Here is a 23,685-nt window from a genome sequence, read left to right as displayed (position 1 = left end):
GTGAGTCAAAGGAAAATGCAATACTTCAGAAAAAACATTTACAAGAGACAGTTTTGGAACAACATGATCACTGCAAAGATGAGCTTTATTATCCCTTACGCCTTTTTATCCGGAATAACAACAAACATCCCCATCATTCTTAGCTTTGTCAGAGTCTTGCAAGTTATTTGCCCACAGCAGTATCCAGTGGCAATAGGTTTTAAAAGATTACATGCTGTGTTTCCATTTTAAAAGTGTTTGATGTGCCGTGCTTGGCTTTTATAGAAGGTGAGGCAGCAAGCAACCATTACCCTGACAAGGACCCGTTTCCTCTCCACCACTGTTCCTAGGGAAACGTCCTTGGAGCATTTCAGCCCCCCAGACACCCAAAAGAGCAACTACGCTTAACTAGGTGCCTGTGACTGAAAGTCATGTACAGCTGATGCAGAGAAATAGCAGGAACAGCAGAGAAACACTGACTGATGCTAAATTTGACACCATGAAGTCAACCCACCTACTTTGTCACCATCCTCCAGGTTTGTTTTTTTTTTTAAAAAACCCCCAAAGAAGTCTGTTGCCACTTTTTTTTTTAAGACATACCTTACACCCTTCCATATTTACATTGCCCTTTAAGAAGTCAGAAAATATTTTCCCACCTTACTGGTCTTTAAGCAACTTTTTGAGTTGTCAAATCACAAATGGGTGAAGTAGCCCAGATTTACCCCCATTTCTAATATTCTTGAAGTAAACGCAGGGGGTGGCTTTTCCACCGCAACTACAATTTTCTTGTATGTACTCCCGAGTTATTTAGCAAAGGCAGCTGGTGCTGAGGAGCACTGCCAAATTAACAGGCCTCTAGTTGTCCCCAGAACAGGTATAATACCCAGTCTGTGCCGTGGTAGCTCACAGGGGCAGACGACACTGAGGTGCCCTCGTGATGGCTGCTGGACAGTGGCCTCATCTTCAGTGCATAAGCTCGGGCTCCAATTCTAGCTTGAGAGGTACCGTCCTCAGTTTGTGGCTCGCTTCCACGTGAAAGCAAAGCAACAACAACAAAAGCATTTGGACACCGCAGGGTCTTCAGGGAGGTTTAAGGTCCCTACGTGGGAAACCTCCCAGCTCTGTTTTTTGCACTGTGTAAATGTCGACACACGGCGTGGCACTGCTTCCCAAAAAGAGGCAGTGACACCTAGCATGTACAGGTCAGAGCTACTGCACAACGTCGCTGGCTTGAGATGATTACAATAGGAGCTAGATTTAAGTTAATGATTGATGTTTTGAAGGTCCGTGTCTCCACCGGTCCTGGGCTTCCAAAACACTCAGTCCTCCCTGTACAAGTGCAATTTAGCTGGCCCTGATCTCATCATGGATAATTAGTCTTTGCTACGTTCTCCCCAGTCACACAGGCAGCCCAAAACTAAACCCCTCTGAGTTGCCTTGGGAAGAGAAACCCTCTTACAAACAAGAAGAAACCAAGTCTGTGGACTCGGTCCCACTGTATATAGCAAAGAAATTAAAGTGGTAGGACAATAGAAAAGGCTTCATAGAAAAAAAAGGGCTCCCACAACCTTGCTAATCAACCTCTTGATGGTAGCCATGGAAAAAAGCAAGTCGCAGTTGGTTACTGGAGCAGGTGCTTATGAGCAACATATCAAGTGCTTTTCAGAACCAATGCAATTACAGACATCTATTCAGCCACTCTTCCTAGTACCCATCTTCTCCCGCAGAAGAACATCACACCAATAGCACGTCTCATGACACTCAGACTTCATTTCTTCCCTTATTCCTACTGGTTTATTATACCCTTGTTCTGGAATACCCATTGATTTTCATTATATACAGCACAGGCTAACTGCAAAAGAGCCCTAAAATCCAGCAACTGTGGAGCTTATGCATGAATGAAGTAAAAAGATGACAATGCTCAGAAGTCACATTGCCTCTGATGTCCCATGACCTGCACTACCTTTCAAAGAGTCCTCTCATTTCTGACTTTGTGTGGGTTACACATATGCAAATACCCTCCTGCTTGGTCCTCACATCGTTCAACCAGAAATACCATCCTCCCCCCACATTCATCATTTAGCAAGGTTTTCTATTTTAGCATTGTTAAGTTATCCTTTTATTAGAAAAATCTTTCCACAAATTACATCCTGGCTTTGGGAAACGAAGTCTTCCAACCTCCACAAGCTCTCACGTATGAGATCCTAGCTCCCAAGTTCCAACCCTAACAGGGAACCATTCTGTTTACAGCAGACAAACATGAATCTCAGAGTTCAAGTTGTACACATAAAACTCTTTGCCATCACATGCCGCACAGGCAAAGATTAAGGGAAGATCAAAAAAAGGACTGGACATTCGTACGAATAACAAAAAATTGCAGAAACTATAAAAGGTACAGAGAGTCAAAGACTGACGCTCTGACAAGTTGGAGATAAATGCTCCCTCTGTTGATTCTTCCTAGGTTTCGACAGCGAAACTTTTGTCTCTTCAAAAGTATTGCACTAAACACAGGGGTGCTATGTTATGGCCTCCAGCTTGCCTGGAAAGCTCTCCATCTTGGGTTAGCCACAGCTGTACTTCTGTCCGAGACAGCACAGCCTTGTCTGCCTCACCGACACAGAACTGTGACACTGTGATAACAGAAAACTTGATCTTCACATGTCAGAGATCCCACTAGATCATGATTTGTTCGCAGCATACGAATTGCAGCACTGTTTAGATTGGAAGGGACCTCCTGAAATCCTCTAATTCAGCCCCGATCAAGCTGGGTCAGCAAGAGCAGGCTGCCCACGACCGTACCCAGTACGCTCTGTACTGCAATGTGCACAACTGAAGAAAAAAAAATCTCCAATTCACATGGACATGTGAGTGTTTACAAGCCGTGGCACAAAATGAGCCAAAAAAACCAAACGTGGGTGCCATCCGCCCTCTAGTCTTTCTTCTGGAAACGCGTCGGATCTGAAGTTCAAAGACAGCAGCCTCCTGCTGATGAGGATCTCAGCCTTACGGCCAGGTCCTTTACTGACGTTACTGCCCCGTGCACTTGGTATCACACCAACCTCCAGTGCGCAAAGACGGGCTTGTGTAGCATGGCCAGATGGCATTTAAGGAGAAACGAGTGTTAAGCTTGTAACTTTGAGGGAGATTTAACGTAAAAGACAAATGAGCAGACGTAAGAAGCAGCTAGAGACAGAAAAATCTTTGTCTCCTCCACATTGCTGCTTGTCAGATGAGTAATGATAACTAGCTGCGGCCAGAATCGCCCAGGCCCTAAAAGGCCCTGTCACCCTTAGAGTCTAAAGGGCTGAAATACTGCTGTATTTGTACAATAAAGAAACATCCTGTTAAACTGCAGTTCCTCTTGGTCTTTGCTTAAGGAAGAGAAATTAACTTGCTATCATATGATCAGAAGTAATTCCATTAAGAACTTCTAAGAGCTTACAAAAGGAAAGGCACTCTCACTCCCAGGGTGGAACCAATCTTTCCCACCAGGCCTCACTTACGGGCTGCACCATCCTAAACCACACCAGCGGGGTGGCTCGGCACGGAGGAGGCTGTGTGCACAAAGAGCGGGCAAGACAAACGTACAGCTCACTGCTTGCAGCCTGAAGGGCTGGAAGCCTGCAGACGAGCATCCGTGAGCAGGGCAGCACACCTTGGAACACGTGGAAGTGAGTGCAGACGGGTTTGCCTAGCCGTTTCTGTGAGCAAGGGTCCGGATGGGATAAATATTTGGGCAAGGATGTTTCCACGCTGCTGGGGAGGACAGAGAAGTTCCTCCCCTGTGCTGACCGCAGTCTGTTCTGACACTTTGCAGGAGTGATGCAACTGCTGAACCCCTGAACACATCCTCGACACAAGCCATTTTGTGATGGGAAAGGAGCAGGGGGGAAATGAACTGAGAGAACTCGTTCCCTTCAAGCTGGAAAAATCCTGCTCTTCCACAGCTAAGGGCTTTCCCTACACCAGCCAAAGCAGCAGCTGGGTTCCCCTCCTTCCAGCATGAACCACAAACGCATGCAGGCCGGAGGGCATCATTCCCAACCCCTCTCTGGGAGGAGGCAGGGAGTTTACCTCGGGGGAGGCCGCTTTCCTGGGAGAGGCCGATGCTGCCTGTGCTACCGCACACGAGGCCGCTTGCTACACAGGTTCATTCACTGGAGCACCCCAGGGAAGCTCTGCAGCAAAGTCAAGCCCCATCCACGTGCCCTGGAAAGAGACCTTGCTGAGCTGGTCTCAGTCACTGGTTCCTGGCACAAAAGCAGAAAGGGATGATGAGCTCAAAGACTTACTTGCATTTCTGCTCAGGGAAACCAGTTTCCACTTCTTCAGACTTCAGCTTGAAGAAATGAAACCAGTACTCAGTACTCACCTTCTCCCTACCACACTACCTACAGAGCAGCTGCCAGAGACACAGCCATCCTACTTGAATTCAGTTAAAAACATTTTACTAAATATCCCCACTGTTATTTTTCCACGTCAACAATTGCAGCAGTTGCCATGGGACGCTGCCTGATCTTGAATTGAGGGAGGTGCCATCCTTCCAATTACAGCACTGGAGAAACTCTGAATTAGAGGGTGGGAAAACGAGACTATGAGATGCTGGAAGGCAGTTACATGCCATGGAACAACATGAGGAAGAGGGAAGGAGTGAGTCAAACAGACGTTCAAATTAACATCTAACTTTCTTTATCTTTCAAGCTCTCCTTTAATTTTTATTTTAGAGATACTCAGCATTACAAGGGCCACTTAATGCCAGCAAACCAAGCTGTAATGCTTCCTCTCTCCTAAAGAAAAGCAGTAGAGTTAGAGATTAGAGGAAAAGCACAGCTCAGCCTTCAAACATCCACAAGTGAAATATGACTGCCCTAACTGCATGTGGATTTTACAGCTGGGGTCCTTCAACAGCTAGGTTTCCAACCATAACAGTCCTACTTCGGAAAATCCTTCTAACAATCTTTTTTTATTACTATTATTTTCCTTTTTAATTTTTCATAATAGCTCTGCCTCCAAACTTCTTTAGCCGTTTCCTAGCAAATGGCTAGGATTCAAACCCAGGGTTCCCTACCCTTGAGCGCCGTCCTGCTTGACAGAGCAGCTGTCTGGCTGAGTCAGTGAAACTGGCGGCAGGCTGGTGGGACACAGCACTCCTCAACGCCATGTTCTCCAGGCCTGTCCCATACCAAAGGCAGCAAAGCCATTCCTGTTTTTGCAGGAAAGCTGCAAGCACAGCCAGATATCACCTCCTGCCTAGAGCCTGCTTAACCTCCAGTGGTTTCCCAGATCTGAGGGAGGGAGGCAGAGTCACTCCAGAGACCACAGGTTGCAAATAGAGGACTTTTTATTCTGAATGCCTACCTTACACAGACACCAGCAAGTGTGGTGACATAGTGATTGGTAACTCTCAGGATGCAAGTGGGGAGAATAATTAACCACAGAACATGGAAACTGAGCTTCTGTTCTCTCATACAATGACTGAACTTGATTTCCAGAAGAACAGGCTGAGGTGGGGTTACCTGGATCTTAGGGGACGAAAATGCCGGGCTTACACAGAACTGAGAGGCCATCAGCAGCAGGTAGGTGTGGAGATGGGTGCTCCTCATTGGTTTCAATTCCTTCCCCTCATCCTTCTGGAGTCCAATTTGTACACATGCCTCAAAGGTACTGTTTGCATGGCGAATTCATGTTTATCTACTGTCTACAGCTCCTGGAAATAAGTTACAATGGTGGCCAACCCTGACTAGAACTACAGCGACGACAGGGCTTTGTGATTCTCATTTGCAAGCAGAGTGCATCAGAAGACTCCACGCAAAGGCATGTGCCGTGGCTGTGCTGACCAAAGCACAGCTCACACCAGACCCACACGGCACAGCCTGCAGTGCCTCAGCTGCCCCACATCAGCTCTCGTGCAGCTGTCAGCATCTGCAGACATCCACTTCTAAACCTCCGCCTCTGCTCCCCAGAACTAAGCTGAGATCATTTTGCAGGGGATGACTAGAGATAATAACTTCAGGGGCTTTCACAGAACAACAGCAAGTCCCGGTGCTTCACCACTGCCCCGGAGAAGCACAGCACGGAGCACCAAAGAGCGCACGGTGCGTGAACACGTGGGCTCCGTAAGTCACCAGGAGCAGCACACGTCTGATGCTCTCTGATCACAGGGAGCTGAATTCAGCCGACGTCTCCAGTTGAGCTCTGCTGGTTTACAACAGATAGGGATCAGGTCTTACGCACACGGATCAGGTGAACCGCAGCAATAGCCTTTTCCATCAGCTCTTGGCAACTCCACGTCCACGTTTCCAGAAGCTCTTCATGAATACTGTTAGAGCAGCACAACCAAGATAACCCTTTTAAGTTCCACTCAAGATAAGCCTCCAAAAAGTCAGTACATGCAAAAAGATTAGAACAAGCCCAGATCTACCCAGCAGAGACCACCAACACAGACACCACTGATATACGCACATGCTGCTCCCACCAGCAAAACCTGTGTGGTGAGAGAGGACACGAAAAGGACTGCTAGCAACTCAAAAATACTTTAAAAAGCCTCGTAGGCAGAACACAAAGAGTACCCAAAACACCCCAGATGTTAGAGAACTTCATTCAGCTTATTTACCTTCAAAGCCACTATAAAAAACAGAATCTCTTTGAGTAAACGTAGCTGCAGCCCCATTTGGGGCCATGATTTAACAGGTGACGATGCTGGGAATTACAGATGGAATGAAGTGGCTGCAGTCCTCACGCAACAGGTGGATGGGGTCCGGCAGCAAAGGTGGAAGTACAGCCTTTAATCCTCCAACTTCCTCCCCATCTTCCCAGAGCACTGTGCTTTACTGCTTCTGCAGCGTGGGATTCGGGGGAGTGCTGCAGCTCCATGCAGTGAAGCGCACCATCCTTTCTGGTAGCAATATTTTTACAGTTATTGCACATTTTACAGTTATTAATTTTTTACAGCTACCCCTACGTTACTAGCTTAAGAGGCTGGTTAAGGTTTACATCCCTTACTGCGGTACCAGAAGCCATACACTCCTCCACTTCCACCCACAAGCAAAGCTTCCAGATGTGCCACTTCTTCCCGGGAGGTCTCAGCAAGCCTCCTCCTCTCCTCCCACCAGCCAGGTTGTGCTCAGTGCAAACACCCAGCACAGCCCCGCCTCAGCCAGCAGGCACCTCAACGTGATGGTGCCACACTCTATTTTTCTCTCCACTTCTGGTACTCTGTCTCGTCAGCAAAGCCACGAGTAATGAGATTTATGGCTCAATCACATCCAAGTTTCAAGGGTTCTCCTGGAGGACTAGGATCCACCTGCTACCTTTCTCACACCATGCACGGAGACTGCATTTCACGTGTATAGTGCAGAAGGGAACTAGCAAAGAAAACAACATCAAAACGAAGTGTCAGGAGCACGTGGCAGAAAGCAGCAGCAACCTGCAGAACAGTTGTGCTGCAGAGACCCCTTAGCAGGGAGGTCAGCTCCCAGCACCAAGCCCTAGCACTCCCCTGGCTCCCATCCCGCGGGAGCTGTGCTATTCAGCAGTGTTGACACCACAAAGCACAGCAGCCAGAAAGACAAGGGGGAGCCTGAAGGATTAAAGACTGCAGCTCCACCTTCATCATGGGGCCTCACCCACCCTGCAGGATGATCCAGTGACTTAGCTCCATCTGCGATTTCCAGCCCATTTGCTGCTGGGCCTCCACTCCACACACGGACCGAAAGCAAGACTATTTATCGTGGGCTGACAACTCTCTTGGACGTGAGGGGAGGACAGCACAGGGGACACCAAGACCTGGAGGGACACCTATAGCATACATGACCTTAGAGCACACATGTATGGGGAGGAGAGGACGGGAGATGGCTGCTCACACCACCAACCGCTCCTGCTTAGCCCGCAGGGATCTAGAGGCACTCCTCCCAGCTCGCACAGCATTCCCAGGGGACGAGCTCGGCTGTGACACTGCGGCGCTGAGACGATGGGCCTTAGCACAGGCCAGCTTCTCCGGCGCTTCGCAGAGCCTCCCCAGCATCGCGTGGGTCTCCTCAGCCAGGGAAGTGCTGCCTGACAGGAGCTGGCATAAACAGCACGTCTGGTAACAGTTTTTCCGTTCTCTCCTCTCAAGACCTGGAGAGGGCAACTGCCATGGCCATGAGATACTTCGCTAGCCGAGGGGAGGCTGCTTGTGTTGGGAGACCTCGCTTGACATTCACCTCTGCTCAGCCATACAGAACTGCGTTAGCCAGATTTGCAAACACAAGGAACAATGCCTTACAGTCAGGCTGGAAAACGCATTTGGAGCACACAAGACGTTTCAGGCTTCTCGGCCTCTAGAAATCCCACGTTAACCCTTCTGAGCGCACGCAGACACAAGTTGTTTCATCTCCATGGATTTATACCTGGCTTGCTTCGTTTCACCACAGAGCAAGCCAGTAACATAGGATCATCCCTCAAGAGCCAGCTGGTCAGATGTCTTTAAAGGCAGGCGTAGGACAATGCAAAATTTTTCCCTGACTCTGTGTGTACCAGATCCGTTCCTGATAGGCACGAAGGGATTCCCAGAGGTTCCCACTTGGGAGGATCTAGCCAAAGGTGGTGGTCTCTTCATCCAGCCCATGGAAGGACGGGCTACAGATGAGTGGCACAAATACAGCATTTTGTTGTTTACCCTCTCTTTCAACGTATGGGCCAGAAAGCACAAAATTACAGTAATAAGCTGCAGCTTCAAAACAAACAACAGGTTATCCTTCAGCAACACAGTTAGTGTGAAACTGATTGCCTCTGCATGTTTTGCCACAGCATTGGATGCAAAGATTATACATAGGTTCATGGGGCGGGGTGTGGGGCCTGGACAAGTTCAGGTAAAAGGAGTCCACTGGCACATTAAGGCAGAGCAGTTCTGTCTTGAGAAGTCCCTGAGACCAAAGCATACTGCAGTTCTTGAAGTCCTCCCCAGGTGCGCACTTTGGGCCACTGCAAGAGAAGATAGGACACTGGGGGAAACAGATCCTAGGTCTAACATGGGATGGGTGCTCTTAAGTCCCCTACGTATGGAGCAGGCCATACAGAGCATGCACCTATGTACAGCATTACAGCACGAGTGGGTGCACAGAACAAAACCCAACAGTGTTTCTGCAGCACCAGCTCACTTCACGCACCACAGAGAACCACTGATGCAGCGGCCAAGCACTGCATGCTAAGCTAGCACCATTTCAGGTGAAGAACAGAGCAGCTGCATCGCACTGCAGCCCTCTGCAAAATACTACTGAAGGGTTTGCAAGAACTATGTGATCCATCAGAGCCAGAGTAAAGCATTTCCTATGGGAAAAAATATATATATATCTGTACATACACACAGACGCAGTTGACTTTTAAGCCTCTAAATTATGTCGCTTCATATGCTCTACACCAAATACCACTGGTCTCTCCTGTTAATTACCCTTTGGCCACAGAACTTTCTTCATTTCTTCTGAATAACCAACTCTTTGGAATGAAATAAATAAAACGCACACAAACAGGCTGGCTGCAGACAACTGTCTGGAACAACCATTTGGCTTTGTGCTCAATAACTGGGTAACAGGACATGGGAAGATTATTTTCTATTTTTCCCAGCTTATATCTAGACACCCTCTCAGCAAAGAGGAGTAGCTAGCTGACCACTGGTCAGCTCTCCTCACACGGGAAATTCCCCGTTCAATCAAAGGAAGTTTTCTTCTCATCATACCCGTGCAGAACATGGCAGATTGTGACCTCTGATGCCAAGAAGTAAGAACATCAGCTTAGAACAAACAAATTCAAAGCACCTGCATTAGAGAAACAGTGTGACCCCATTAGGAAGAAGTAGGGTAAGACCCATTTCTGAACAAAAGGAGAGGAGGGGTCTTTGTGCCATTAGCAACTTGAGTTCTCCACTCTCCTTGAAACTAGTGGCTCAAAAACTAGGCTTGTAGCCCAGTCAAACCGATTAATCAGCTACCCAGGGCCAATCAATATAGTTTGTTCGCTAGAAATGTCAGAAATCAAGGTCTGTCTATTCTCACTGTGGATATGCATGAATGCTGGGGTACTTGGATGTACTTTATCCAGGTATCTTAGGCCCTTTCATAAATCTAAATTCAGATAAGGACCATCTGCCTTGCAGTCAGGCAACAAACCTCATCCATGCCCAAAGTGGGAGATATTACTAATTAAAACCTCCTTACAGCTCCTAGGCTCGTGCACTGGTTACTCTTCTCCTCAGAGGTGTTTCTAGCTCTGAACTCTCAGGTTTTCACATATGGGCTGATGTTGGATGTTAGAGCAAGGGTTAGGAGTCAATTCCAGGAAAGGTCTGCAAAGGGCTTTACCCAGGTGTTTGCTGGGCACCATGACAAACTAACCCAGTCATCTTAGTCCCGTATGAAGGCAGCTTGCTGAGGAACACAAGCCACGACCCTGCAGCCCACCAAGCCTGAGGGACACCTCTCCTTGGAAGATGCATTCCAGTGGAGAACAGACGTTGATCTCTGTTCCCAGCACCACAGCCCACACCTGGGCAAACTGCTTTGCAGCAGGACTCTACTTCTACAGCGAGCCTGGATGGTGGCTGGCTGCCCACCGGGAACAAGTGCCCACAGTACTTCACTCTCCATCAGGCTATCAAGGCCGGACTAGAGAGGCTACGACGTGAGCTCCTCACATGCTGTACCCACACAAGCCAAGGGGACTGTGGGGCAGCAGCCCTATTCTGCCAGACTGCCTCAAAGCAGGGAGGAGGTTACCATGGGTCTGGGAAGCAAGAACAGAAGAGAGCAGAGAAATGCCCGGAGGCACCCTGTCAAATGGGGCCATCCGTCCTTTACCTCTCGGCCTGGGCCGCAGAGGAGGCAGGCTGTGTCACAGCAGAGCCCATACCTCACGGGGAATGCTTTCTGCACAGATAAAGGTCACGACTAATTGACTTTTCTCTAAATCCTCGGCTGGGTGTTCGCACTGAGCACTTGTGGGTGGTGCTGGTGCCTATTCAAAAACAGCTTAGCTGGCCGGCTGCGCCGGCCAACGGTGCCGAGAGGACAAGCGGGCTCTGCCCACGGCCACGTACAAGAGTTACTGCAGAAGAAACCAGCCCCGAGCGCACACATACCTGCGGTGCTGGTTGCTAGGACGAGTTGGGTCACCCAGCAACCCGAATCCCACTGAACGGGGGGCTCCAGATAAATGCGTGGGGGTAGAAAGGGCTGGCGCTGCCTACACTGTGGGTGGGAGTGCATTTCCCACTGAAAAGGGAACGCAGCCCTTGGTTCCCATACTGAGGCATCCCAGTAACACTTCTGTGACCCCAGACATGCTCCAGGAACAGCCGGAGAAGCTGGCCAGACTGGCACGCTAGGGCCAACCACCGCTGCACAGAGAGGTCCTAAGTGGATGTAAGCTCTGTACCTAAAAACCAAACAAAAAACCATAAACCCACTGCTTTGCAAAAGCCATAAAAAAAAAATAACTGATTACCTAGGTCTGCTTCCTATTTTCACTTCAAATGGGAGCCATATTTCTGCTTGAGAAAACTTTTAACATCCCAAACAGTGCAACACAAATTCAGGAGCTGTAAGACGATGCACGACAGCAGAAAATTAAGTAGAACTGCACTGTCCAGCGAAGTGAAATGGATTAATCCGTTTTCACTGAAGAGCAAAAGTTAAACACACAAGATTACATTTTCAGAATTCAATTTTTCATTCAAATAAAAGCAAGAATTGGAGAAAAGAGGAAAAATCATGAGATTTCTTTGTGACAGCGGGGGGGATCGCATATGAAAATATAGGCTAGACTCAAATAAATAAGTCGTAAACAAGGCCAGCTGAGCAAATGTCTCACTGAACTACCCCAGTGAACTTCCCCTTACGCCATACCTATAAGATCTGATTTTTCTGAAGCCCCACTCTCTGGAATTAAGTAGTTACAGAAGATTATCAGTGCTGGACAACTGCACAGAAAAGACGACTAACCTTGAAGATTCAGAACTTAGAAGCGAGTAGAAAGAATTGCAGACCTATTATTTTACAAGGCCTCAGGCAGAGGTCTCAGAAACTTAAGCTTTCTGAGTGGCTGGGATTTGCTGCTCTGTTCTGCCACAGCTAAGTATCTACCACAGCATTTTTAACTCACTAACATCATTTTAGTTTTGAATTATCACCGTTACCAGGTGTTAATAGGAGGAATAGTAAAGCTTCGGTGTAAAACAGTCCTCCGGCAACGAACCTGTTCAGCGGGACGCGCTGAAAACCTGCAAAGGAGAGAACAGCTTCACGCACCACGGGGGACTGATGAAGCTAAGTTTTCCCTGCGCCAAGCTGTCTTCAGCCAGGCTGAAGACCAGTGTCTGGCCGAGCACGTGACAGGCAGCCAGCCCAAAGAAAGAAGGAAATTAATCTGCCCTCATTCATACAAAGCATGAGCCCTTAAACTAATCCTTGAGCGTCTACCCACTGTGTGTCAACATAAAGATGCTACTTTGCTCCTTTCTGAGAAGAAAAAGCTGAAGTGTTTTAGCGCTCTTGCTCTGCAGAGTAACCAGCTACTGCTGGGACGGTGACTCTCAAGCCGCTGTCTGCAAGCCCGAGGCTCACTGTGCACGGCCGACTGATCCCCTTTCACACAGGATCGGGACAATTCCCAGGGGCTCCTCGGGGCCAGCCAGCCTGACCGAGTCTCAGAGCTGCCCCCAGATGCAGACGCCAGCAGAAATACCTGACGTGAACCGCTGGTCCCCATCGCTGCACACGCACATGTACTGGCTGCAAGGGTACATGGAGAGAGCCGCCGCGGTGGCTCTGTTAGTGCCTCGCGCTTCCCTGTTAAGCAAGCGTAGGGCTAGAATTACACAGCAGAGAACGCACTTCTGTCACCAGAACAGCCTCACGTGTGACTTCATGTCGCTGATCTACATTAAGGAAACGACAAACGCGTCCTAAGCAGTTCTAACCCTGGCCAAAGAGGAATGTGCCCGATACACGAGTAATTTGGCAACTTCTATGGATTAAAGCATCAGTTGCATCGCCTCCGAAGTTGTTTGTGTTGACGGCGAAGCTGGAATGGAATTGCCACCCTTAAAGCACTGAGCTCTCTTAAGCTGCATGTTCCAGCCAGTTGATTTTATACACCACAATCCAACTGTTTCATTCTGATAACACCTAAGGCCACTAATTAAGGGCTTAGTTTGACTGGCAATGTGCAGACTTGTTCCAACCAGATGCTCCCTGCCCCAAGGAGCTTGCTTGCAAGCAAAGCTTACAAAACAGACACCTACACTTGATCCACTACACAACTGCACGGGGACACAAGAGTCGATGAGGGATCTGGAAGAAATGCATCTGTCTGAGAACCCCTGCCCCAGTTTGTGGGGATGAACAAGGTGTTTCGTTTGTAGACAGCTCACTGAGTCGGCTGGAGAGCACTTCTGAGGGCTCAGTATCAGGACTGCATCTCATAAACTGCAACCCCAGGATACACATTTTAAAAGCTGCCCCAAACAATTTGACTTATGTTTCAAGAAGGGCTACCAGTCCAAAGCTATGAAAGAAAAAAAAATACTAGGCTGTAATACTGGAAAAACAGTTAAAAAAATCAGATCTTGAGGCCTCTCCCACTGCCCTTATTTGCAGCATGTCACTACCGCGTGGCACAGCCTCCTTTCCTCACTCCTCTCTCCTGTCCCACAAAGCCTGCTCTGGAAGAGACCCAGATGCCACCTGTTATCAAAGATAATCCCTAACCTGTACATTCAGATCTGCTGTTGGCACTCGGTTTCTAAAAGCCAGACAGAAATTGGAGGTTTCCAAATCTGGCCTAATCTCTAGCAAGTAACACCAGACCGTGGAAGCAAGAGATAGAACAACAAGCTGAGATGTAAGGCTCCCACTCACATAGCCATTATTAAGAAAAAAAGAGAAAAGTCCATTACTATCACTTCAAAGCATCCTGGACTCGCTTACTTGAGGCAATGGCAACCGCTCATCTTCTGCAAGGGGGGGGAAGACTAGAAAGACCCATCACAGGCACACGTGATCAATTCAGGACACAGTACCAAAATGAGATCTTTAGAGCGGGCAGAAATTTCATCCTGAAAAGGTTCCCAAAGTTTGGATGCCAACCCAAGGTCAGTCAAATCTCCCAAGTTTACAAAAATGAGTTGACAATTTACCCAAGGACAGTCTCCCAGGACTTTGCCTGGTTGCAGTGCTGTTGCAAGCCTGAAACACAACAGCAGTTTGTTTTCCCTTGAATTTGGGAACTTCCAACAAAGGTCATAAAGTGCGAAAGCAAGTGGGTAATGAAGGAGAACAGCTGCTAACCACACTGCTTTTAAAGCTCAGCAAGCTCTTGGTTTCGGTGGTAGATGGAGATCAGTACATACCCAACCCAAATTAGTTGCTTATTCCCCATTTACACTACTGCAGACCTGATTTTATGCTCACACCTAACTTTTCACTAGGTTTCAGTGACAGCAGGATGGGGCCTTTTAAACAAGGCACATACCATGCATGCCAAAATATGCACACACCTGCGCAGACCTCAGACACAGATGAAGATGAGGCGGTTGAGAGGACACAAGCCCAGCCTGTGCCTGGCAGCCCCGCAAACATCCGAGGGCAGGACAGAGATGGTGCAGCACATCCCGACTCACTGCGGGCTCCACGCACAGCGCAGCCACGGGAAGCTCCCACGCTGCTCACCGCTTGTGGCACCTCTCCCACGTACACACCTGCAAAGAGATCTGGCCCAACACCTACGACAGAGCACTGCATGCTCTGTTAAGTGATTATTGTGCCGGTACAAAGCTCAAATAAGACCAGGTGGCTGCACAGGGTCCCCAAAGGCCTACAAAACACACATAAACCCAGAGTTTGAAAGTCTGGCTTTCTGCCCGTATGCATGTATACCAGTCGTCGTACCACTCCCCGCAGCAGGCTGCAGCGCAGCCTCATGGGCTATGTGTTAGGCTTGCTTGCAAGTGACAGCACAAGCTTAAGTCTGTCTTCTCAGCTGAGCCTGCAAAAACGCAGACCACCTGTTTCCAGCACAAAACCTTGGCACTCATAAGAACAAAATGGCTGCAGATACCCACTCCTGTGGGTTTCCCTGAGTGCCCCCAAGCATCCTGAAGTCTGTATGTATCCCTGAAAGCTCCTACCAGAGCATCTCATGGTTTCACAACTTGCAGCTCCAATAGACAGTTAAGCTAAAGGAGGCAACCCCAGCCACAAGCCCCAGAAACACAGCATTCAAAAGAAATCCCCCACTGCCTCTGCACAGAGGTGTTCTGCACTGAATCCGTCCACCACAAAGCAACGTCTATTTTATTTCCAACAAGATCTAAGCCTGCCTTCCCCTAGAACAACAGGATCTTACCAAAGAAGTTCACAGGCACAGAAAACTTTGAAGCACCATCAGTACCTTTCCTAACAAAGTTGCCATCAGCCTGTCCAGAGCGACCGTGCAGAAGTGCAGACGCGCTGCAATCCGCCTCTGTGTAACACATACAAAAGACTCCACCAGAGCCTGGTATATGGAGCCCCAGCCCCCATCCCAGGCAACGAGGGCTGCCACTTTTCCCGCATCCCTCCTTGGATTTGGGGCCAGGCACTACACTTCCAGCAGCACTGATGCAGGTCCAAAGGAACTTTGCTGATTTGAGGGGGTACCCCTCGATTCACAGCAGTTTTGCTGGATCAAACCCGGTAACCTTTTGTAACTAAGCTCATTGTGACTCCATGTTTGCCCCATCGCATGCGGTTCAGAAATTCCTCCATGCATTTGGCAGGAGAGGTTTAGGTATTCTTTATCCTGTATCCGTGATCCCAGCTTTTCGTCTGAATGCTAAACAAGGACATAAGCAGAGTTGGGAAAGCCATGGGTGAATGCACGGAGCCAGACTGCAAACTTCAGCTCAGATTCCAGCCTTCTGGACCAGCAGGGAGAGAAATGCAAATACTGAGCTGAAAGGCATTTCAGGCAAATCATGTTTGCACAGTACCTAGCACAGGGGGGTTCTAGCCCGGCTGGGAGGCTACAGATTACACGCACGCAAAGGTACCTGGAGGGACACGCAGTTGCCTCCGCTGCTAAACGTGCGCCCCGTTAAAAGCAAACACTTGCAGGCTGAAAAACAGCCAAGCGCATCTGCCGTTACCTGCCGGAGCGGGCTCTGCCGGCACTTCGGCGAGAGGAACGCAGCCCGGGCCAGCTCCTGCTGGGCACCCCGGCCGAGAGGCAGCCGGCCCAGCAGAGGCAGCGTGCGGAGCCGGCAGCCGCTGCCACCCCCGACGCTCGGGACCTGTCCGGCGCGGAAAGCAAGGGAGGCGAGCGCGCCCTGCTCTTACCTTTAGCTGGAAGGGCTGGATTTCGTTCAGGGTCTGGCTCCTGAGCTTCTTGGTGAGGACCTTCAGCATGGTACAGAGCCGGCGAGGGGTTCGGCACACGCACGCACCCGCATGTGCCGAGCGGCTGGGCTGGGGGGGGGCGGGGGGGGGCGGGCGGGGACCCCCCTTCCCAAAACCTTAATGATAATAATAAATAAATACCAAACTTCCCTCTTTTATTTTTTTTTTTGGTGGGGGGGCGGGTTAGTTTTTCCTTCCACGCTTCGCAAGGAGCCGCGGGCCCGCTCACGGCAGCGCCCCCCCCCCGCCGCCCCCGGCCCCGCACGGCCGCGGCCGCCCCGCGCTCTGCCCGCAGCGGGGCCGCGGCGCCCCTTGGGCGGCCGGGGCGGGCCGCGGCGCTGCCGGGGCCGGGCCTCCGCTTAAAGGAGCCCCGGCCCCCCGGGAGGGGACGGGGGGATGGAGAAGGGCTCTGTGAAGCGGGGGGGGGCCGCCGGGAGAGGCAGCGGGGCGGCCTCCGGACAGCGGGACGCGCTGCGGGGCTGGGGGGGGGGGGGGGGGGAGCGTCGGTAAGGGCTGCCCGGAGAGGCTGCGGGGGCTCCGTCCCCGGGGATCTTCAGTAGCCACGTGGAAACCTGCTGTAGGTGGCCCTGCTTGAGCAGGGGTTGGACAGGGGGACCTGCACAGGGCCCTTCCCACCTCATTCATCCTGCAGCTCTGGGTCCTCGCCTGCAGCCTGCCCCCAGGTAGAGGTACCCATCCTTCCCGTGCTCCTGCGGGGGACGGGTCCACAAGGAGCAGTTGTGCATCCCACCTCAAGTCCCTCCGGTCACCCAGACAACTTATAGAAGGCCTCTAGTAGCAGGGAAACCACCACCGCCGCCTCTCCTCGCAGTGCGACCAGGATGGCATAGGCTCCTACTGCACCAGCCGCCCTACGGAGCTGCAGCAGTCGCTTTTCCAGCGCCCCGTGTCCCCGGCCAGTTCCCCACCACCTCCCTGGCAAAACAGCCAGGAAAGTTATCGGGGATTGACCGATATGCTTCCAGCCACTTTGAACTCACAGGAAGCCACCGACAGGTTTCACAGAGGCACTAGCTAGCAGAACTAACAAAGGGCTTTTAGGCACTGCCAACTCCACGCCATATAAATTCCCCCTGTCTAGGTGAAAGGCTCCTTTCACCCGCTACCAGTCCCTTGGGGCCAGCAGAGCCTTTTGTCCCAGCCTTTCTCCTGGGAAAAGTTCGGAAGCCTTGAGGAGAGCTCTCTCAGCTCACGTATGAATTCTGGAGCAGCACAGGCTGGTTAACGTATCAGTTGCCCATTCTCAGCCAGCACGCCTGTAACAAGATAAGGAAAGAGCATTTGTAAACTGCATGCTGCAGAAAAGAAAAATAATATCTTTGTTTTAGGGGAAAGGGACTCAGGTCAGGGCCAGTTAGCAAAGTATTCTTCTTGAAGGACTGCAATAGGCACAGAGTCTGAGCCAGAAAATAACCTCCTTGCCTTTCTGAGTGGTGCCACCTTAGATGCCTGCAGCAGTAAACTAACTCACTTCTTAAACTGTATTTGCTCTCTGAATTCTGCATTCACACTGTGGACTTATTTTCACCTGTTTTTTTCCCCCAGTTCACACCAAATTGAAGTCACCATCCAATCTTAAGACTCCAAGTCACCATTCATTGTTCTAGGTTCTTCTGTTTCCTTACTGCATGAACACAGGAAAACAGGTAACTGCATATACCAGCTCACTAGCCTGGCATCCTGCCCCTAAGAGGAGAGAATAAAAGGCCAGACGAAAGCAGAAATCCTCCATATAGATACGCAACAGCGCATCTGTTGTGAGGTATGAGTTACTCCTGACCCCTAGCTGATAACTAAGGTACATCCAAAAGCCTGACAACTGAGAATCTCTTACCATTTTCTTACCCTGGTGAAAGTCACTTAAGATTATTTTTTTTTTCTTCATATAAAGCCAAATTCCCCAGGCCTTTATTTGTTCCTTATTCAGGCACTGGAGCCAGTGGCTTCACCCGTAATGGTCTGTAAGGTACGACCCATAAACCACAGTCAGCTTAAACTACTGGGTACGATCCCTTTCCCGTATTCGAGCTCTCCGGGTTCAACCACTGAGACAGGCACGCTCCAGGGCCTGGTTGTTTGTGTCCGGACAGACAGAAGCTGAAGCAGCTCCCTGCAGCAGACCAGCAGAACCTGCCCCAAACCCACAAATGCCTCGCAGCCTCCCCCTGACCTCAGGCCACCCCACCGAGGTGCAAAACAGCAGCAGTGACCGCAGCCCAGTGGGTTCACTGCTGGGCCGCTTAACCTGTTCCCAGGCCAGCGCTGCTCCCGACAAGCGGCACCACGGCCTGTCTCTCACCCCACAACTCCACAACCACAACGCCAGAAGCGCCGTGATCAGATCACAAGCTCCCCGTTGATCCGCAGCACCCAGCATCTCCTCTGAACGCAATACGGGGATGCGCTGCTGCAGCCAGCAACAAGCAATTGCAGGGCCCCGTAGTAAAAGAAGCCCCTGCAGAGAGAAGAGCGGCAACCTGTTGCCACAGCTCTTCCTCCTCATGCGATCCCTGCCCCACAAACAAGGCCCGACACGCGAGCTGGGCACAGCGGGTTATGCCGCTGCACCATGCATCAGAAACACATATGGGCTGCAGAATATTACCATGTAACTTCTACCCAAGGATAGCAAAATACTTTCCAGGAGCAAGTTTTCTCCTTTTTCCAATGGAGAAAACTAATATTGGGAAAATTACTTGACTTTCTGAAGGTCACAGTGGAAAGCCGTGGAAGATCCAAGAACACGAGCCGTACCTCCTGGCCCCTGGCTGCATGATCCCAGACTACCCCGGAGTGTAACCCAGCCTGTTACCGGATCACACTGCTGGAGCTATGCAAAATTCAGTGGTTTCACTTCCCAAGCATTTCATGTGATCAGTTTGCTTGGCTTTTGGTTCCTATGGGTTTCTCGCTCCTGGAGTTTTGATCTGAACACTGGGTTCAAACCAAACCCAAATCTCAAACCCAGTCAGAGAGGCCAAGTTTCCTGTGGTCAGTTGATAAAAACATGAAAAATTCATTGCATAACATTTATGACAAGGCCACGTGCCTGCTCCAGCATTGCTCAAAAACCTGTTTAAGTTCCTGGCAGCCAGGCCAGGAGCCGAAGGGAGGCGGGTGGCAAAGCCTCCCCTGCAAGAACAAGTTGCGTTGTGGTGACAGAGAGGGCAAGAGGGCTGTGGCGGGATCCTGCTTCACTTCCACCAAACCCACGTGTCGCTGCCTGCTGCTGGCATGGAGAAAACACTCCTGGAGAACTGCATTAGCTGTTGAGGTGCCGCATCTTTGCCCACCTTCAGAGACATTCCTCTGCGGGAATCCTGACCAGCAGCAGGGGAGGCCGGCAGGGCGGGTGAAGACAACGCAGCGAGGATCAGTTTAATACAGAGATCCCCTCCGAGCTGTTTCCCACCGTGCCGGGAGGACAACCCAGCACCCCTGCAGCTCGCGCTCCCCGTTGCGTAGCGCTCACAGCGTGAGACGTGAGATCAGGAATGCGTGTGGGTGCGGAAGGCCCCAGCAGGCAGGCCCGGCCAAGCCTTCTCAGGAGGAAAGGGGCGCTGATTTCACCCCTGGAAATCACCCGGGATTTGCGCTGCCCACCTCGGCCTCCCTCCCCCTGTGCCGCAACGGGAGCGTGCCCCGCCTGGGAAGAGGCTCAAGTGCCGCCTGTTGGGCATCGCCCCTTATTACACCAAGAGAAGGAGATGGCTGAGCTGGGAAAAAACCGTCCGTCCATCCGTCCCCTCTCGCTGCGGGCGATGTCCGAGAGGAACAGCAGAGCTGCAGCCAGCGCCGGGCACGGAAGGAGCATCCGCTTGCCAGGGGTGATGGGGAGGGAGAACAGCAAGGCAGAAGCGGGGTGAAAGCTGAGCCCGGAGACGTGGGCCCAAAGCCGGGCACGTCTTGAACGGTGCCACCAAGCAGGGCCATCCACCAGCTGCCTCAGCTGCAGTTCAGTCGGTAGAAAGCAGGGAGCCCATAAAAATCATGAGCGTTGTTCCCAGAACAGTACAACTGAGGAAACTGAGGCAGCTGGGGCATTCCGCATGGCAAAGGGCACCGGGCTCTGTCCATGAGCCAGCCGCCAGCCGTTCACAGTAGGTACCACGGGGCGTTTCTCCTCACGGCGTGAGGATTGCCTGTAGGCTCCTCCAGAAGGAATCATCTCCGACTCTGCCTTTGAGCAATGTTCTGCCTCAGAGAGGCTGCTCTAAGCAGAGTCCCCACCTCACAAACCATAACCACCTTCTGACACAAGTGCTCTCTGAGCTCTACCACCGTGGTCTTCACAGCAGGAGCATGGGGCAAGCAATTCATAAAGATCCCATAGCGGAGGGGTCCTTCACGACTGCCTAAGGCTACAGGTGCCCACAGGTGGAAACAGGCCACCATTACCTTAACAGCTACAAAAGAGATGGCAAAGCCGACCCGAAACTGAGCCAGCCGTGGTCACACACAGTTTGGATATTCAGGGAGTGTCAGGAAGGAGTGTTCACAGATGGCTGACACTGACAGGTCTCTGTTCCCTTTTGGATGCCTGGTGCATCTGAGTGATGAGCCATCTAGGGCGCATGCTTTTGTGGATGTTGGTTTGACTGACACAAGTGGGAAAGAAGCAGAAGAGAAACTGAAGAGAAAGGTGTTCCGAAATTAATGACCCCTACTATTTGATGGAGAAGCACTGACCATGCCAGCATAGGCCACATGAGTGCAGTAAGAAAGAGATGATCCTCTTAACAGCACTGCTGGGCAGCCCCATACCTGTTAAAATCCCCTTGGTGCCTGCTCTCACCCTGCAAATGATTAGGGCCAACTGGAAAGTCGGCATGTGGCTAATGCACTGAGAACTAGGGAGAGACAGCATTGCCATCACAGTTTACACCACGCTTCTCTAGCTGGTGCTGCAAAAATTTGTTCCTCTGCAAAAGGGGACCCTGAAGGGGCCCCATGAGACCCACGGGGCTGTGGGGTGCATGGGCAGCACTTTCAGGGCAGCTGGAAGCTCCAGGACAGCAGGGCAGCCTGGGTCCTCAAAATGGCAAGCGAAAAGGAACCATGACTTCTGGCTAAAGGGTCTCCGACCTCCTCTGCTCCAAATACACTCACTGCAACCACCTGACGTCTATTTCTTTTCAAACACCTCAATGGTAACAATCCCCAGCTGGGATCACACAGTGGTTCTGAGCCCTGCCATGCAGCCAGCAAGGAGCAGTCAGTCTAAAGATGAATGGGCCATCCAGTCTGCACATCCCACCCCCCAGAGAGGGCCAGCCTACTCATCAGCTGCCTCAGGCTTGAAGTCTTTAGGTCAAAGACAAGAAACCTCAAACTACAGTACTTAGAAGGGCAGCATCGGAGAGAAGAGGCCCAGGGTCCTGCAGAAGCAAAAGTGCTAAGAAATGAGCACTCACTCTCTGCAGAAGGGTAAAATATTATTATGGTTGCTAGTTTGATGGGGGAAACTTCCTTTCTGGGACTTCCCAGCTGCCCAGACAGCCTCTGGGCTCATACCAAGTGTATAAACAAGACACAGCTTTCAACATCAAAGAGGGTTCCCACTTCCTCTAGCTGGGCACCCCATCTAAATCTGCTTTTATGAGCAGTTTCAGTACTTCCAAGGAAAGGGGGGGGGGGGGGGGGGGGGGGGGGGAAGCCATGTTCGTATCACTGGGGAAAGAAATTCCAGGAAGAATTTCCAGGAGGAGCAAGTCTGATCCTGCTGCCTTGCAGTTCATCCCTAGCGTGAGCAGGGTGCCTCCGTGAGCACAGCCTGGCTGCACCCACGCTGTGACCTGGCTGAGCCAGCCTGGGGGGCTCCTGGCCACAGTGCCTCATGCAAGCCTGGCCAGAGCTCTCAAATTTCCATCAGACAATCAGAAAACACCAGCCGGACACCAGTGATGTCTCACAGAACAGCATAGACTCTGCAGCCTCACACACCCCACCTCCAGCTCATCAGTTGGGGGACGATAGTTCTGTGTCCACTGAAGCCACTGTGCGAACTCGTGCTGTGGAGACGCTCTTAGTGAGACAGGGAAGGCTGGGGAGAGATACATGAGTACTGCCTGAGGCCTCTGCAGCAGTAAAAACACAGCAGAATCCTCAGAGAAAGGCTTGGAAGTTAAACATACGGCCCTTAAAATAGCTGTAGAAATGAAGAGTGCTCTCATGACTCAGGGTTTGTGGCCACAAACCAGCCAGAAGCCAACAGAAGGGGTCCAAGCATCCAAGTCAAATGGCACTTGGAGGAAGAGAACAAAACAACCTGGCCTCTGCCTCAAAAGCTCAGATCACTAAACCTGCCAAGGAAGGCTTCTCTGACGAGAATAAATCACAAGCCTGTCATCTACCCTCTGCTTTCTGAACTCTGACAGCACACTGCATCTGTGCATTCCCCAGGCTCTTCTAGAAGCTGGGGCCAAACGCTGAAACCTTTATCGGTTTCTTAGAACTAAGGACAGTTATTGGCAAGCTATCCACCAGAAATCCCAGTTGGAACAGTTCTCCAGGCAGCATGGCTGTATAAACAAGGATGAAAATGGCCTTGGGAGGCAGGAAATGAGTTCGGGATCAGAAACAGCAAGCTCTGCATGCAAGCACGCTAACGCTAAAAATGGTAGGAAAAGGGGGCAGGAGAAGGGATGGGCGAAGACAAAGGGCAGAGAAGGGATGGGAGCGGAGCATTTTCACGGGAATTTTACCATACGCTCCTCCCTTATGTCCCTTTGCTCCTAGGGTAAAGCCTCTCAGCCGGGAGGCGCTGTCAGACAGAGGCAGGGGCTGGCAGGTCGGTGTTGACACGACAGGCACGGCCTGCTGCCGTCCTACAAACCTCACCTGCGGAGGGTCCGGCTGGGAGAAACCCTGCGAAGAGCCGCTCGCGCTTCATTTTGCCTGTGTTATACACCAGCCGACCCCAGAGGGCACAAGAGACCAGGACTTTGCCTCTAAACCCGCTCGCCCCTTCACACCCAGGCGTGGCGGGGCAGGGAGGGAGGCCGGGGGGGGGGGGGTTCGTTGCTCGGGGGTTTTCCCAGCTCTGCCCCCGCGTTCCCGTGGGCCGATGGCAGGAACTGGGATTACCACAGAGCGGCAAGGAGCCGCTTCGGGCTGACGAGCACATACGCAAGCATCTAGCAGGAAGCTGCGCTTTATTAGCCAAAGGTCTGGGTGTCTCCCAGGCAGGCAGCCAGGGAAACGGTCCCAGGCTCTGCGTGCGCCCTCCTCAGCGCTTATGGCCCGGGACGGTGTCCCCAAATCCCACCCAGGGCTG

At 51.1% G+C, this 23,685-nt stretch overlaps 1 protein-coding gene across 3 annotated transcripts in view; it reads right to left on the bottom strand.

Annotated features, from left to right (window-relative positions):
* LOC308192630 (uncharacterized protein) overlaps positions 1-23,685 on the bottom strand; it is a 68,113-nt gene that overhangs the window by 39,513 nt on the left and 4,915 nt on the right. Inside the window, exon 1 of one of the 3 annotated variants that reach the window (XM_080586417.1) lies at positions 16,329-16,706. The exons of 1 other annotated variant lie outside the window; for it this stretch is intronic. In XM_080586417.1, coding sequence (XP_080442543.1) covers positions 16,329-16,397 — 69 coding nt within the window. In that variant the 5' untranslated portion in view covers positions 16,398-16,706. Of the gene's footprint in view, positions 1-16,328; positions 16,707-23,685 lie in introns of those variants that run through there. One more of the 3 variants, XM_080586419.1, reaches the window with a different exon arrangement.

The sequence above is a fragment of the Anser brachyrhynchus genome, assembly GCF_964034855.1.
Source record: "Anser brachyrhynchus genome assembly, chromosome: 3".
In the NCBI taxonomy this organism is placed as follows: domain Eukaryota; kingdom Metazoa; phylum Chordata; class Aves; order Anseriformes; family Anatidae; genus Anser; species Anser brachyrhynchus.
Note: the sequence above shows the minus strand (reverse complement) of the source record. Positions and strands in the feature narration are given on the sequence as shown.